Source organism: Rhincodon typus, chromosome 1, assembly GCF_021869965.1.
Source record: "Rhincodon typus isolate 14 chromosome 1, sRhiTyp1.1, whole genome shotgun sequence".
In the NCBI taxonomy this organism is placed as follows: Eukaryota; Metazoa; Chordata; class Chondrichthyes; order Orectolobiformes; family Rhincodontidae; genus Rhincodon; species Rhincodon typus.
Genome location: NC_063332.1, coordinates 64334648 through 64352563, shown reverse-complemented (window position 1 = coordinate 64352563; position 17916 = coordinate 64334648). Strand labels below are relative to the sequence as shown.

The 17916-nt window shown below is 39.1% G+C and overlaps 1 protein-coding gene across 4 annotated transcripts in view; it reads right to left on the bottom strand.

Moving 5' to 3' along the window:
• Positions 1-212: 212 nt before the first annotated feature.
• Positions 213-17916, bottom strand: part of ndufaf2 (NADH:ubiquinone oxidoreductase complex assembly factor 2) — a 141546-nt gene continuing 123842 nt past the window's right edge. Inside the window, exons 2-4 of one of the 4 annotated variants that reach the window (XM_048598766.1) lie at positions 17173-17290; positions 13894-13934; positions 216-1633 (exon numbers count right to left, since the gene is read on the bottom strand). In XM_048598766.1, the coding sequence (XP_048454723.1) occupies positions 1379-1633; positions 13894-13934; positions 17173-17290 (414 nt within the window). In that variant the 3' untranslated portion in view covers positions 216-1378. Of the gene's footprint in view, positions 1634-13893; positions 13935-17172; positions 17291-17916 lie in introns of all 4 variants that reach the window. The other 3 variants (XM_048598784.1, XM_048598764.1, XM_048598775.1) reach the window with 3 other exon arrangements.

The following is a 17916-nucleotide window of genomic DNA, read 5'->3' as shown; positions in this document are numbered from 1 at the left end:
GGAGGGATTTTGAAGCTGGTGAAATCAATATTGAGGCCACTGGGCTGTGAGTACTCCCTATCCTGCATTTGGGAATTAAGTTTAACAGACTAATTGAAGGATTTAGCCGCTGGCCTTGTTTAAATTGAGTGTCTTCAGTTATGCTATCTAGGTGGGTGGTTCAATACAGAGTATTGATTACAACAACACATTAGTTACAAATTAAACAAAAATTATTTTGGTATATTACATGTTTTATTAAAGAGTTTATTTATAAATTCTTACCAGCAGAATGAAATCTAAATATTCAGACCAGCAAAGTAATCACAAGCATAAAAACATTCCAAGTTATTTAAACAAAGGCAAAAAATGCAATTTAAACTTGCATTCATACTCAACAGTGATTTAGACTTCTAACAAGCCACTGACAAAATGTAATCTGTACAATTAATACAGACTGGTTTAATTTTTTTGTGAAATGAATTACTTCAAACTTAAATAAATTACTGAAACGTAACACAAGTAAGTTTTTCAAAAGAAAACTTAAGTGTGAGGTTTTCTATTGTTGTGCTAACTGTAGTATTTTTTGATAGCTAAAAGGTAAAGTCTAGCTGACCATAGGGATGCTTTCTTATGAGATAGAGATGACTGGTGACGGTTTAACCTGAGGGTCACCATACCTTAGGCGAGGGGAGAGGTTGAGATGGAGAGTCCTTAATGGTAAGCTCAGTCGGTACAGGAATTGAACCCATAGTTGTCAGCACAACTCTGCATTGCAAGCCATCAAGTCAACTGAACTAACTGACCCACCTCTCTATTAAATGGGCTCAATGTCAATACAATAGATTACAGTAGCATGTAAAACAGAAATTTCTTGACATTACATCAGGCAAATTAACTCAAGTTTTGAGAGCTGTGTATTTGGTGCAACTGAGCATTTAATTTTAGGTATAAGAAAAGCTGTTCTAGATGTCCCTGTGGTCCTTTAGTTTCTTTGCTGAGGATTACCTCCCCCTTCATTGCACCACTACCGAGAAGAATTTCTGGTTTGCATATCTGAAACTGTCTAAATACTTCAATTCCAACACAGATGAAAGCAATGATTTACAAATTTCTGTGCAAACCTTTTGCCCTAACACCTGGGGGAGTAGAATAAACTACCCATAGAAAAGCAGATTTTAAACAAACTTAAGAAATACTTCAAACTGATGACCTTGTCAGAAGAATCTTAAAGTGCTGGGGTTTGAATTTGAAAATTTAAACAGAAAAAAAAAAACAAAACACACCGATTGTTATATTATTGATATGTGATAATTGCTGTAAGTATATATAGTTCCTTTGTTTATTTGTTAGATATTTCTGGTAAATATTCTTTAAGCCATAAGACAAAATAAAAATGTTATTTTTTCTTATTTGAGTTTTCTGGTGGTAACCAGCCTCCTGGCTGGAAGGTATTTGCTGTACTTGTGGGTTCTGAAGATAGCTTATCCTTTCCAAAGTAAGTTGCAGAGGCATGTCCCTTGATTTGAGTTCGAATTGGCCGTGCAACAAGACCTTCCTCATATTCCTTCTCTCTCCTAATCTCCTCCTTCTGTTGTACTTCATCGGCATTTATCTTTATCATTTTCCTGTATTCTTCATTGTGTAGAATTTCCTTTGCAAATACAAAAAAAACCAATTTTTATACACAAATTTCAATATTGTTTTGGTCTATATATCCTAACGAGCAATTTACTTTGCACTGAATCAAGTTTACTAAAAGAATTAAAATCTTGGTACATGGTTACAGCAAATACATTGAAATACTGAATTGGCCAATTTATCACAGAAAGAATTTCAACATGGTTGTTCCTCTATTTTATGATATCCTTTCCTTCACAGCTCTCATTCTGATATGCTATTTTCCTTCCAATCACAATGTATTAATTTCACCATACTGCCATTCTTTTGGGACACACCATTTAGAATTAAGGGAAAGAACTGATTGCTTTTTCAAATAAGTCTGAGCCACTGGTTTATTTCAAAGAAAAAGATCTTATACAAGTCAACTGTGTTCTTATTGAAAGTTCTTCTGTTGTACCTATAGCAGTAAAAGCTATTATAGTAGATGTTGTTCTTGGTACTTTTAAAATCAACCTGGATATTTTTGCATAAATATTTGCTTGAAGAGTGCTTCATCAACTCCTTTGTTCCTTTCAGTCTCAGGTTTTCCACGCTTATTGCATCCCCACCACCTTCCTTATTTTTATAACAATGGCGTACACTGCCTTAGATCAGCAGGATATAAAAGCCTGAATATTACTGGAACTTATCTGAACTGTTAACTGTGGCTCCAGTTCTGTATCAACCCCCTCCTCGAATTAAATTGCTTAATACAGCAACACAATTCTGAAGTACATAAGACACTTCAAACACTTTCTCTCTAATGTCAAACAAAACAAAGACAAATGTAAGGTGCTGCAGGTCAAAATGTGTCTTATAAACACTGCATGAATGGTATTGAGGGTGAAGCTGAAAGAACCTTGCAGGTCTTAATAGATAACTCAGCAATTAACAAACCCAATGCAATGATGAACTTGATGGACAATATTAGCATGTAAATCAGGGGAGGTTGTGATCAAATTATACAGCTTTCTAGTTAAACTGCAGTCTTCAGTAACGAGACAAATGCTGATGCTGCAAGACAAGGAAGATAATTAAGAACTGGAGGTTCTGGAACAACATGGCTAAGTGTTTAAAGTCAAGGGTCTAACTAAGGAAAATATTATATTGAGGGAAGAGATGATTGAAAAAGAGTATTTGAAGAGTTAGGAGAACAGAAAAAAGTAAATATAGAATATAAGTAAGTTAAATTGCAAGAGATGGAATAGGGAACAGGGATTCAAAGTGGTAAAACTTGGTTACCTGGCTCAAGCATAGTTGGCAATTTCTTTTGGATAGTCCGAGACTTTTTCCCAGGCGGAAATGACTATTACGAGGGCGCATAATTTTAAAGTGATTGGAGGAAGGTATAGGGGAGACGTCAGAGGTAAGTTCTTTACACAGAGTGGTGGGCTTGTGGAATGCACTGCCGGCAGTGGTGGTGGAGTCAGATACTTTAGAGACTTTTAAGCGACTCTTGGATAGGCACATGGAGGATAGTAAAATGTAGGGTATGCAGGATAGTTTGATCTTAGTAGGATAATAGGTCGGCACAACATCGTGGGCCGAAGAGCCTGTACTGTTTTATGTTCTATAAAAGCAAATTTAGTATAATTATCAAATAGGTTATTTTTCACAAAAAAGCATGATAGCATATAGAATAAACTTGCAAACAGAATGGTGAGGCAAAAAATCTGGTATCATATGAAAAGAAACTGGACACTGCAATGTGGGGAACTTTATATCCTTTCATACTGGATCAAATAAGTTGGATCTGAAGCAGTTGATCAAATCAAGATTGAAGACTTGATATGTTGGCGGGGGCTATTGGGATTATTCCCAGTTTTGCTGAAGTTCAGTTGGAGGGAACTTTAGTTCATCAACTCTTCAGTACATGGCAACAACTGGTGGCTGAACGGAAAAGAACAATAAGACAAACAGCTTCATAATAAAGTGGTATTGCACACATTCAACAAAAGAGCTGCTGAAATGAAAACTGGAGACATATTCGAGTCCTTATGCCATCAAACGAAACCTGGTTAGTGATGGAATCAAACAATTAACGTTTCTATTAAAAGCAAAATGCGGATACTGGACATCTAAGACAAAAACAAAATGTTGGAGAAACTCAGCAGGTCTGGCAGCATCTGTGGAGAGAGAAACAATGTTTCAAGTCCAAAGTGACCTTTCTTCAGAACCAAAGAAGAGTCACGCCAATCTCCTTTCCTTTTTCCATAGCACTTCAATTTCTTCTACTTCCCATTCCCATTTCAAAGTTACAACTGAATCTGTTTTCATCACATTTTCTGGCAGGATTTACTGAAGAACAGAGCCTTACTCAATTAGTCATCTTTCAGAACCCCATTTCACTCATTGGATTAGAAGACACACAGTGTGATTAGACAAAATATGCTGAAAATGCTTAGTGATTCATATTTTTTAACAAAATGATGTATTATAAAAAGGTTCCAGTTAACATTGGACAAAGTACAAAGATGAAAGGAAAGAAAATATCATGTACTGGTCCGAATACTCAGAATTTAGGAAGAGTTTCAGAAATACTCTTTAAAGGAAGGGAATTTACTCTTTAAAGAAAGGAAGTTAAAGGGATTAAAGGAAGGAGTCAGAAGAATGGAGAATTCAAAGACAGGTATCATAGAATTGCAGGGAGTCAGAGACTGGAAAGGCAAAGGGGGAGGGGGGTGTGGTGGGCGAAGTCATTTGAGGATTATTTTGAAGCATTGTGAGACAGGAAGACAATGATTATACAGTCACCATTAGATTAACCCCTGATCCTGGATTTTACTAATTTCAAATTTCACCATTTGCTGCGGTGGGAAACAAACCCATGTCCCCAGAACATTAGACTGAGGTGCTAGATTACCAGTCCAGTGACATTACTACAACACCACCAACTCTCTAATACAGTAGCAGCAATGTGAACCATCTACATAATGTGCTGCTGAAATTCACCAAGACTTGTTAGATAGCACCTTCCAAATCCATCACCACTATCACTTAGTAGGATATGGGCAGAAGATAAATAACTGCCACCTGCTAATTTCCTTTTAAGCCACTCACCCATCGTGACTTGGAAATGTACTGCTGTTACTTCAGTGTCACTCAGTCAAAATCCTGGAATTCCCTTCTGAACAGTGCTGCAGCCTACCTACTCTAAATGGACTCCAGCACCTAAAGAAGGTAGCTGACTACCCACAGCCAGCCAGGAATGGCCCCATCTCATGAATAAATATTTTAAAAAGTGATTAACAGGTTAAATTGGATTTCAGAAAGATTACTGAAAACTGAATATTTTAAGATCATAGTTGATATACCAGAGGGACAATATCAAATGGTCCTAAATTTGAATCTATTTGTGGTCTTGTAAAAAGTATCAGCTGTAGGGAGTCAGTTAAAATGAAAAGACATTCTTCAGAAATGAAGCTGGAAAACAAATAACAGTGTATGATGTACTGCCATAACTGCAGGACTAATCTATTATATCTCAGGGTATTCCTTTGAGATCAATGTTTTAAAGCACTGCTTACTCAGAGTACATATCTCTGTTAGTGTTTTTCTGGTCTCTTAAATGTGTTATAGTAACAGCCCTAGTCCATCTATTCTAATTAGGGGAGTTATATTAACGCTAATTGTGCACAGGTGTGACAAGACAAGATTATACCTTAAGTGATATCCTGAAATGAAAATAACAAGACAAAACTACATCATGCCCATAATTTTTATTAGCAATACTCAAATTATGACAGAGAAGATCAAAAATATATTAACTTAAACTACATATTATCACAACCGAATAAAATAATATCCTTCACTATAACAATAGGATCTAGATTTCATATTGAAATGTAAATTCAGTCTCTGATTAGTACAAACTATTCAATTTCTGTGTTTGTGCTACTGCTTCTAAACTATAAAAGCGGACAGTACATAAAATTAAAAAAAAAAAGCATTTTAATTGTTGATTTATACAGTGATTGCAGCTCACTATATAGTCTTTTTTTGTTGGGTTAGACATGTTCGTTGGAATTTTACATGCTATTTAAATCAAGGGACAAACTGTGAAGTCAAATATAATAGATGGGACAATCAAAAGTTAACTCTTCAAAAAACTAAGCGTATATAAATAGGCTCAAAAAAGGAGGGTTTTATGAAAGTTCACAAATATCTCACATACGTGATTTTTGGGCCTTCTTTAAGTTGGGGATTGACTCATACAAGAACACAAGGTCCATATGTTGCTGTCAGCAACAAATAAACGTTCTATAGTACTTATACTTTCCCACAGACTTTCTGTGAGCTTTTGTATTGGAAGTTGAACAGCCTGTTTTCTTTTTCCATTTGGTTGTGTCCAGTCTAATTCCACTCTAGTGGGGTGTATATCCAGGAAGCAAAATACTTATCCTGTCAATCTCAATGATATTTTTGTCACAATGTCTTCGGGGTACATCTGACGTCTGAGTCCTGTGTAGCACCTCTTTATGAGTAATGTTGTCTCTCCATCAGATGTTCTAGATCTTAGGTAGGAAAACTGGTGGAAGGTGACCAACTTGCAACTTTGCTGTTCTCTTCCATGCCTCACGGCATTGATTGCAATTGGTACTATTATAGACTGATTGGGTTGGACATGTTAATGTTGTTGTTGCTGGAAGACTGATGCTGCTTTATGCACTCGAGTGGATGCTGATCTCTTCATCACCTTTTCTGGAGGTGCACCTAGTAGGTAAGGGAAGAAGTCAACATCCTTGATGCTCTGTCGCCTGATGGTGATGGGGAGGCCAAATTACCATTGTCTTGGTCTTCTCAGTTAAATGCACAGACCAACTGTGGCACCATTACTCTCAGACTGGTGGTCCCCTCCTGGAATGTATGTGATTTTGTGGCTAGCCAATAGGTGATATAATCTGCTGCTTGTCGAATAATTATGATACCTCAACAATATACATCATGTACTTCTTAGGTGCTTACATGGAATTAGGTTCCTAATTCAAGAAACTAAAATTGCAGAAATCTTTACATTTTTTACATTTACAGAACATAACCTTATGGTTGGGATGGATAAAAAATGACAGCTAGGTTTCTGAGACTAACTTAGCCATATCTAGATCGGAGATGTCTGTAATTACTGACATGAGACCAAAAAATAGCCCAAGATATTTAGTGTAACAGTTTTAGCATCCATGTAGACTATGCATAATGTATACTGTCACTATCCTGATCATTTTCAATTGGGACTGTCGCTTTAGTAAAGCATTAAGAATAAACTAGAAAAGCACTGAGCCAAAATGTGACCTGTACACAGCTGTTATGACCTTGTGTTCTCAGTGTGGAGTTTAAAATGCACAGGCTATGCAAAGTTTACAGCGTGGTGCTTCTGCATGGCAAAAAACATGTCTTTCAATGGGATCTCTAACCAAATTATGTGAAGATTTCTAATTCTTTAATCAGGACCTGGATGTTATCTGCCTTTAAATTGGCATTGGCATCAATGAGAGGGGCCCTGCCTGGAATGGTGGATGAAAATGGTGGCGCAGGTCTGGGAGCAGCAGGGCTGAGTAAATGACGAAGCAGAAGGCTTCCGGTGGCGGCGGCAGCAGCAATGCCAGGATGAGGCGGATGCAGCTCCAATCCAGTCTGAGGTCTCCCAGTGAATGAGGATTAGGTCCCAGCCTTAATCCCGTGGTCTAGACTCACATACTGAGCTGAGACTCCAGGTCTGCAGCTAGGCCTGGATGCCTGATGGCGGAGGTGGTGACGGCAGTAAGTTTGCTCTCCGTGCAGAATCCTGCATCACTGGTGGCAGCTGCACTGGCGAGGTTGGCCCAATGTTAACTCATGATGGTGGCAGCATTGATGGAGGCAAGATGGCGCCAGAGACCTGCGACTCTTTGTTCCAGCAGTGACGGTGTGCTGAAGCACAGTTGGAGCAGCGTAGTCAGTTTAACAGTAGGGACTCGAGGTATCGGGGTGGAGTCGTCCAGATCCATACCCATGGCTGAGCTAGAAGCGGGAGCTGTTCCAAAGGCCAACCTAACTTTGTTGAGATAAGCCTATAAGATAAACATTATTGTCTTATTTTTCTGGCTGTATATTCTGAGTGTTGGTTTATTTTCTGTGTTTTAAGAAGGCCCTGGAGAGTGGTGACACTAAACAACTTTTCACTGCATCTGTAATAAATACACATGACAATAAATCAAATCACATCAAATTTAATGTTGAAAAAAATCCTCGAATTTAACTTAGTTTTTGTTAGAAGACTGCTAAATTTTCAATACAATACTTACCAATTTCAATTGTAACGTTTGTGACAATGATGCAGGCTGACAATTAGACTTCAGAAAAATCAAATCAATTTGGTACAGAGAAATTCTCTTTTAAGAAACAACTTAGAACAAATTAATTTTTAAACAAATCAACCATTGCTTTTACACATTGTCATAGCTGAAATTCCAATTAGAGTTTTTGAGTCAGGCATTGCTTTGCTTTTAGTGAGATAGCAGTCCCGATTTGAAATGGTAATAGATTTGTACATTTACATGCTCATGTACTTGGATAGGAGTCTGAAAAGATTCAAAACATTGATATGTAATATCTCCCACAGGGAGAACTGCATCAAATCAGCAGATGGCTCCTGATAATAGTTATTTATATGCATGTAGCTGAGAGTCTGGCAGAGAATACACTTTTCTGAAATAACATCTTTCACCAAGATTCACTACTACACCTCAATATTCTTTCTACTGTATATCCAATGAAATAAATTTATTTGCCCACTTTATCATTTATTTTAGAACAGCTTTCACAGGTTTAATCACAGCAACCATAAAATAGAACATGGTCAAACTATGCGACTTGCTTGTGACTTATGTACTTTTGGAGTTAAAATGAAAGATGCAGATTCTCTGAAACAAAATTCAAGTTTTTCTTATTTTACCATTTGTGCAACTAAGTTAATCTTAATGACTGTTATTATTACTATTCATATTCATTTAAAAGGACATAAAGCATGTTTGTCCAGTATGAAGTGCAAAACATGTTCAATATTCAACTGTTTGATTAGGAAAGTATTAAATATAATTGTAAGGGGTTTCAGTCTGTAGGCAGAGCTGCCTAGCATGCTTTTGCTTGCCAATAGTAAATATCTGACAAGAACTTATTGTTTAACATACTCATTGACTATCCAGCACTGTACATATCTTCTGACTAACAAAACTTGAATTAAAATTTGTAATAGACTTGTTATTTTGGTGTGCTTTTATAAATCATATTAATTTAGTCTTTCTTTATAAAGACATCATAGCAATCAACAAATTAATTTCAACAAATTAATTTGAATAGCTGTTGTCATTGAACAGACAATGCCTTGGTCTGTTTTGTTCCTTTTTGCAAATCCAGCTTTGTTTTTAAAAGGTTTTCGCTTATTTGGGTCAGTGCCAGACTAATAATGTACTCATTTGCAATTGCATAAATCATAAAGATAGCTTATAGATGAAGTCAGTTGGTTGATGTTTGTCAGGGTTCACATGATGTAGCCATAACGTAGAAAAGCATAACCCAGCATGCACATTAAAGTTGCAGAATTTGCAATTTTCAGCATTAGTACCCCTCAAACTGTGTAGACTTTCTGGAGATACCCTTGTAATAAAATGCATTAAACGATAAAAAAGTTGAACTCATTTCTTAAGTGCATATACACACACACACACAATAGAGAGAGAGAGAGAGAGAGAGAGAGCGAGGGGTGAGGGGGGAGAGAGGGAGGATAATGAAGAATTTTGGTCAAATCTCAGCGCACACTATTAAGCATTTTTTATATATTGTTAATGGATCTCCCACGGTATGGCAGACTGAAAATGTTAAGACCTAATTATTGTTGGCATCAAATAAGGCAGCTATAAATGAGGAGCTCGTGAGCCTGAAAAGTACAGAGTGTTTCAGTGGTGATTTGTCCTGTGGCCTTTTTTTTTTAAAATATCTTGTCTACAAACAGTTGGACTTACGTCTCAATTATATAGAATTTAAAGCACAAAACAGTTTATTTGGCCCAACTGTTCTATGCCGATGTTCAGCCTCCTCCAATTTCCCACCAGCTATTTCTCTAAATACGTCCCTCAACTTCTTTTACCCTCATTTGCTTATTTAACAGTACATCTACATCTAGCTTCCCACTAAATGCATCTATAGTTTGCTCTCACTCAGGTTTTGCTAATGCCATTCTGATATAGGCATTGAAGGGGGTGCATTACAGCACACATTGATACCTCCTATGATCTTTTTGCCCCTTTGTAATGACCTAGCTAAATCTGGGGAACCACCATGTAGTGACTCAAACCATGTACCTAGATCCTAGCGTTCCAAACAGAAGGCAGGCATTACGTTTTAAGGTAAAGTAGTCCCAGCTTTTTCTCAATTTCTTTGAATATTGATTTGATTTGATTTATTATTGTCACATGTACTGAGATACAGTGAGAAGTATTGTTTTGCATACTAATCAGATAAATCATACCTTACATAAGTACATCAGGGTAACAGAACAGAATGCAGAATATAGTGTTACAGCTTCAGAGAAGGTGCAGAGAAAGATCAATTCTAATGTATGAGCAGACATTTGTAAGTCTGACAACAGTGGGGAAGAAGCTGTTCTTGAATCTGCTGATATGTGTTTTCAAAATTTTGTACCTTCTGCCTGATGGAAGAAGGTGAGAGTACAATTGGGGTGGGAGGGGTCTTTGATTATATTGGCTGCTTTCCCGAGAGAGGAAATGCAGATGGAGTTAATGGAAGGTAAGCTAGTTTTTGCGATGGACTGGGTTGCATTCACAACTTCTTGTAATTTCTTGTGGTCTTGGGCAAACCAGTTGCCATACCAAGCTGTAATGCACCCAGATAGGATGCTTTCCATGGTGCATCTATAAAAATTGATGACAGTCATTGTGGACATACTGAATTTCCTTAGCCTTCTGAGGAAGTAGAGGCGTTGATGTGCTTTCTTGACTGGATGGACCAGGATAGATTGTTGGTGATATTTATTCCTAACAACTTGATGCTCTTGATGAAAATATGGCCCTTCCGCTAATCCAAACAAAACTATGGATACGCTACGTGGACGACACCTTCGTCATTACTAAACAGACCAAACTAGAGGAAACACACAAGCTAATAAACAACACCCTGACTGGGATCAGATTCACCAGAGAGGAGGAGAAGAACAAACAGCTCCCATTCTTGGTCATCACGGTGGAACGCAAGACAAATGGGGAATTCCTAACAAAGGTACACAGGAAAGCCACACACACTGACCAACTACTGAATTTAAACAGCAACCACCTTAACACACACAAATGAAGTTGCGTGAGAACATTATTTAAACAGGCAACAACACACTGCAGCTGCACAGAACTACACCAAAAAGAAGAGTACCTCTTCCAGGTATTTAAAGACAATGGATGCCTGAAAAACTGGGTCAGAAGATGCTTATTACACGAGCGACAACAGGAAGATACTACACACCCCGACACACTCATCACGCTACCTTACATCAGGGATACAGCTGAACTGACCACAAGACTCCTATGACCACTGGGCATCAGAGTAGCACAAAAACCCACATCAACCCTACGCCGACTGCTCACCTGAACCAAAGACCCACTACCCACTATGGACAGGACCAATGTCATATATAAGATTCCCTGCAAAGACTGCGACAAACACTACATTGGAAAAACAGGAAGGAAATTAACAACAAGGGTACATGAGCATCAACTGGCAACAAAAAGACACGTCCAGTACTCACTCATCTCCATCCACATGGATAAGGAGAACCACCAATTCGATTGGGACAACACCAGGATCCTGGGAGAGGCAAAGCAGAGACAAGCACGGGAATTCCTAGAAGCCTGGTACTCCACGAAGAAAGCCATCAACAAACACCTAGAGCTCGAACCCATATACACTCCATTGCGAAGGAAAACCGAAAGTGAGGTAATCCAGCTCAACGGACACCAGAGTTTTAATAATAGGCTGCAAAACACAACAGTGCTTCATCGGAGGCTGCATTGATGATGTTACCCAGCAGGGTAATGAAACATCTGCGGAACAACGAACCAGTTCGGCGAGCCAGCCAACCACAAGATACAGTGAGCGTGAGGTACTCAGATAACTTTTACCCTTGTGGAAGCAATTAACCTTCTTCCAACATTGCTCCAGACAGTGGATACCACACTGACCCAGGTGGCAACGTCACATTAGTCTGGCATGTTCTGGTGCTGTGATCTCTCCTGGCTGTCTTGGGAAAAGAGGATGAACCGGGATGCCAATTTTCCTCTGTCAGTCATCCCCTTTGAATATGTTCACATATCGGAACGGAGAAGATCAATTCTGGACTTACAGCTTTGAAATGGTGTGCAGCTGGTGTTTAAATATAGCACCTGTTGAAGAAATGGCAGAAAGTCCTACTACCTAAGAGTACTCCTATACACCGGAGCCCATGATTGCACGGTGTCATGGAGGCATTTAATGCATACCTTAATGAGGTGAACAACATAAGTTGTCCAAAAAAATTGCTCGAGTTCACAAGGAGAAGTGCATCTGTGAAATGCCCTAAAATTGACACTTAGCCAAATTTATGGAAAATTCAGAGATTTTTCATGAAACAAAACCAGAAATTGCAGGTCTGGCAGCTTCCTTGGAGAGAAAGCAGAGTCAATATTTTGAGTCTGGCGAACCTTCTTCAGAACTGATAGTAGCTAGGAAAAGGTGGCATGTGCTGAAGGCGGGGTTTGGAGGGAGAAAAAATGAAGTGAATAGAGAGGTGGAGCCTAGAAAAGGAGAACATGAGTTAGGCAGACAAAGGGATGGATGCCAAGGAGAAAACACATTTGATATGGAGACCATATGTAGGTGAAAATGAGTTGGCTGTGCTGAAAGCAGCCCACGTCATAACAGGGTTTGGGGTGTGGGGATGGGTAAAGGACATAGAAGGAAGTGTACTGGAACGTGCTGCTCCTCCAGCTTGTGTTGAGCCTCACTACAGCACTGCAGCAGGCCCGAGACTAAGATGTTGGCCAGGGAACAGAGGGTTACAGCGAAGGTTCAGTGGGCTGATACCAGGAATGGTAGGGCTGTTCAATGAGCAGAGATTGGTTTGACTGGGCCCATATTCACTGGAGTTTAGAGGAACGAGAGGGGATCTGATTGAAACATATAAAGTTCAAACAGGGCGAGACAGATGCAGGGAGGATTTATTTCCTGGTTGAAGTGTCTGGAACAGTCTCAGGATATAGAGTAGGATATTTAGGTCTGAGATGAGAAAACATTTCCTCACTCTAGGGTGGTCAACCTGTGGAATTTGCTACCTCAGAAGGCTGTGATGGCTGGCAGTACATTTAAGAAATTTTTTTATTAGATTTTAAAAGACACCAAGCGTTATAGGCGGGAACATGGCATTGAGATAAGAGGATCATCCATGATTATACTGAATGTTAGAACAGGCTCAAAGGGCTAAATGGCATATTCCTGCTATTAGTTTCGATGTTTCTATTAACAGGGGCATAGAGTTCAAGGCACCACAATACGGGAAAGATATGAATATGTATTTCAGAGTCCACATTGGAGAGTGAATTACAAGAATGGTTTGAGAGATGGAAATCTTCAGTTGTGAACTTTGGGTTGAAGATGTGTTAGGAATGATGGAGGATTGGTCCAGTGTGTCAGATATGGATTGTTAGGACTATTCTCCCTGGAGAGAAGGTGGCTAGAGCAGAAGGCTTGTTAGAGGTTTTCAAGTGCATGAGCAGACTGAACAGTGTAGATAGGGAGAAACTGTTCCCACTTGTACAAGAAGCAAACACAAAAGGGTGTGAATTTAAAATGATTTGCAAAAGAAGCAGATTTTATTTGCGAAAGCAACTTTTTCACACAATGAAGTGTAAGGTATAGAATGCACTGCTTGAAAGTATGGTGGAAACAGATTCAATTGAGGCATTTAAGCGGGCATTAGATGATAATTTACATAAAAATAATGTCTAAAGGGTGGAAAGACCTCCTTCTGCACTATAAGACTTCTGTGATTCAGTGATAAATAGTAGTTTGAGACTAACAGTGTCTTATATACACGGTTTTTAAGCAAGGGGTAGCTTTTCTTAGTTTGATATGACCTAAATCAATACATGATATTTGTGTTTCTTGCTACACATTTTAAATTACACCTTTGTAATCATTTTAAAAGAAAGGATAATAAAATGCCTTGAAACGTACCTCTTTGGTTGGTGGGTCCTCCCTGCGCCCTCGTATCCAAGCTGATAAGAACAGAAGAAAATTAAACTTTACTAAAAGATCAAACTTACTGTAACATTTTCTTATGCCTTTTATAAAATAAATAAATGCTAAGCCAATACATGGTTAATAGTATGAAATCATTGGGAGAAGGCTGCTCAGCAATTGGGAGGCTGAGGGATGCAGATCAAACATTTGTTGAAAAATCTGTTATAAAATATTAAGGTGTACTTAAACACGACTTGTTTAAAAAAAGTATGCAAATAAGCATCAAGAGTAAATATACTAATACATGGATTTTGCACTTTCTCTCATTATCAAAGTGCACTGTAAGATTAGCTCATACAAAACAATGAAGTTTGGATGCAGTTGTGTCTTATTCTGCACAGGACTGTCCTGTTTACAACAATAAGATGAATAACAATTTAATGTTTATCTGGTCAAACAGTTGAAGAAAGGATATGACTCAATACACCGGGGTACATTGCTGCTCTACTTCAAACCATGCTGTCAAATCATTAGATTCCAGGTGAATAGACAAACAAGAAGAAAAGAACAAACAACTGCAGATGCTGAAAATCAGAAACAAAAATCAAAATAGCTGGAAAAACTCAGCTGGTCTGGCAGCATCTGTGGAGAGTAAGCAGAGTTAACGCTTTGGGTCCAGTGACCCTTCTTCAGACCTGACAAATAAGAATTTCTGCACAGATGAATACAACATGGCAGAACGAAGTAACAACTCTTTTTTTGTTGCTGTTAACTTATCACAGCAAAGACCAACGTTTCAAAAGAAAAGTTCTTAATTGACTGTAAAGTCTTCCTGGTGTCCTGAAGTTGTATGATTTTTATATTTGTAACTGTATGCTCTCATCTGTATCTGCAGGCTTTGACAATACACCTTACCAACATTAACCATTGAAGGCATATTTAAAGCTCCCCAATAGTTCTGCAGGTAACTGTATTTCCGGAGTATCCAGCCATGCAAATCAGGAAAACTTTGACAAAAAGGTTTTGCAGAGGTTTTCTTGATCTCTTGCTGCTCATGTTGATAATTAGAGGCTCAGAGAAATGTACAGACAGTTGTCTCTGAGAAATACTACCTTATATCAAGACTAGGACAGGGAACTGAGAAAAACCTGCAGTTTTTAAACTTACCCTCCCCTCCTGTACTGTGCTGACTTTGCCAATTTCAGCAAGAATGGTGACAGTGTGCAGTACTGGCAATAATAACTTTGTGTGATGAGACAAACTGAAAAGCACCATGACATCCTTTGCCTAACCATGATCCCATTCACCCTCAACAGATAGTATCTGTTTGTGGACATTCTGTGATGGCACATGAAGCTCTGAAGCAAAGTGAAACAGACTCATATTATAGCTGAACGTTCCAGTCTCCAGATCATCACAGAACAGATATCTGACTGAACATGGCTCTCTGGAAGATGTGATGTATAGGCTTTTGCAGGAATTTCCTGGGAAGTTTAAATTCTAATGGAAAATACTTTTGGACCCCAGGATCCTCCACAAAAGCCTATTCTGAAATGAATTCAGAGACTTTGGATAGTTCCACAGAACTTATCTGGATAATTACACAGGAAATGTTGGACAGAGTAAAATCTAGTCTAACACCTGGGTAACTCCAGAACAAATCCCCCTAAATCACTGGACTACCCTCTGACCTAAGCTGACTACAACCCTACCCAAATACCCTCCACAGCCGACTACTCCATCAACTACCCAAACAGCTCCTGGACCTGACTACCATTTTCCCGAAACCTCTCTCCCAATAACCCAAAATACCACTCCCACCCTACCTGATTTGACCTGACCTCCTATCCCTCCTCAATCCAACGTGACCTGATTAACAGCCACTGACCTAACTATACCTACCACCCTAACCTTCCCTGAACTATCCTCAGCCTGACTATCCTTTGCAACCCAACCTCAAAAATCCCAAAATAAAATCAGGAAGTGCTGCAGAATCTCAGCAGATCTAGCAGCATCTGTGTGGAAAGAAACAAGTAAACATTTCAACTCTGATTTAACTTCACTTTGACATGAAAGTGGGAAGAGGAAAGACTGAAAGAGGTGGTGTCCAGAGCAAAAGTGAAAGGGAATGTTAAATGTAGTAGAAGAGGAATATAGATGAAAAAATAGGTCTTCATGGTAGATGAGAATAGTATAAAATGAGCCTGTTCTCCCGAGAGCAAAACCATGCAAACAAAACACTGGGGTGGTTTGGTGGAGGTGAGAGGATGTAATCAAATGGAAGATAGTGTTCATATTCAGAAATTGTTGACCTCAATGCTAAGTTCTCAAGGTGGCAAAATGTCTAAGCAGAAAATGAGGTGTTCTTCCTTCAGCTTGTGTTGGGCCTTGATGGGACACTGCAGCCAACCTAGGACAGAAATGTTAGAATGACAGCAAGTTCAATGAAATAACAAGCAACTGGAAGGTTGGGGTCATTCTTACAGAGTGCAGGTGTTCCACAAAATGGTCACCGTGTCTGCATTTGGACTCACCAATATAGAGGCTGCATTGTGAGTGGTGAACAGAGTAGATTAAAAGTAGTACAAGTAAATCACTGCTCCACTTGGAAGGTCTGTTTGGGCTTTGGACAGTAAGGAGGGAGGAGGTAAAAGGGAAAGTGCTATACTTAGGAAAGTAGTCGAGCTGGGAAACCTAAATCTTTAACAAGTACGTGGATGAGCACTTTTGGCCAAATGCTGGAAAGTGGGATTAGTCCAGATAGGTTGGCGCAGATAGATGGGCCGAAGGTCTTCTTGTGTGCTTTATGACCCTATGACATTCTGTAATTGCATGGGAAGGTGCCACAGTAGGATGAAGTGTTAGAATGATGGAGGATTGGTCTAGTGTGTCAGGTAAGGAATGATCTCTGTGGAATGCTCATGAAGGGCGGGGGGGTTGGTGGTGGTGGAGAGGGAGGGAGGGAGGGAAGATATGTTTGGTGGTAGCATTCATTTTATTTCAGATCTCCAGCATCCTTACTACTTTGCTTTTATTTGAGTGATCTCGCGACCTAACTGATCTCATCCACCTACACCCCTACCCAAAAATTCATCTCTGGCATCTACTAACTACGCATATCCCACTACCCACTGCATCCCCATACACACCTCACCCATCCATCCACAACGCCTACCCACTTACCTCATCCAAATACTCACTCACCTACTAATCAACTAACACCTTCATTCACTTGCCTATCTGCTTGCAATCAAACTGGAGCTTTAAACTTACCATACAGAAGTACGTACGGGGCAATATGGGGGTAGGCAGTGTCCTGTCTTCTTCCAGCTCTGTTCTGTTCTGATGGATGTTGCTCAGTGTATTTTTGTGAAAATGGGTTAAGAAGAACCTAGTGGAAACACGCAGCAGTGTCAAGTCAGAGGAATTTCTGAGCGCAGTGATAATCCAATGATCACTACTAAGGCTAGTTGGAAGAACCAAGCCAAAATTTCACACCTAAAGATCAAAGCCAATAAATGACCATTCAAGCATATGCACTGTTTCAATGGCAAATGCCTCATCAGTGAACTGTAGGCCGAAATTCTGTTCTACTGTCTTCTGTTTAAGAGGTGACAAGGCGGCCAATGAGCAAAACTTAGAATTAAAATGGTTCATAGGATATAGAATGAAATGTAACCATCTGTAGTTTTTCTTTCCCCATTTATTGTCACTTTCTACTTTAAATGTTACATATGGCTTGTTATTAATTTTAAGTCTCAAGTTGGGATTTCTCAAATGTCTTCCAAATTCCAAACAGGTTATTATTCCTGAGATAGTAGGAACTGCAGATGCTGGAGAATCTGAGATAACAAGGTGTAGAGCTGGATGAACACAGCAGGCCAAGCAGCATCAGAGGAGAAGGAAAGCTGACATTTCGGGCCTAGACCCATCTTCAGAAAAAAAATGAAAAAATGAATTTTTTTCTGAAGAAGGGTCTAGGCCCGAAACGTCAGCTTTCCTGCTCCTCTGATGCTG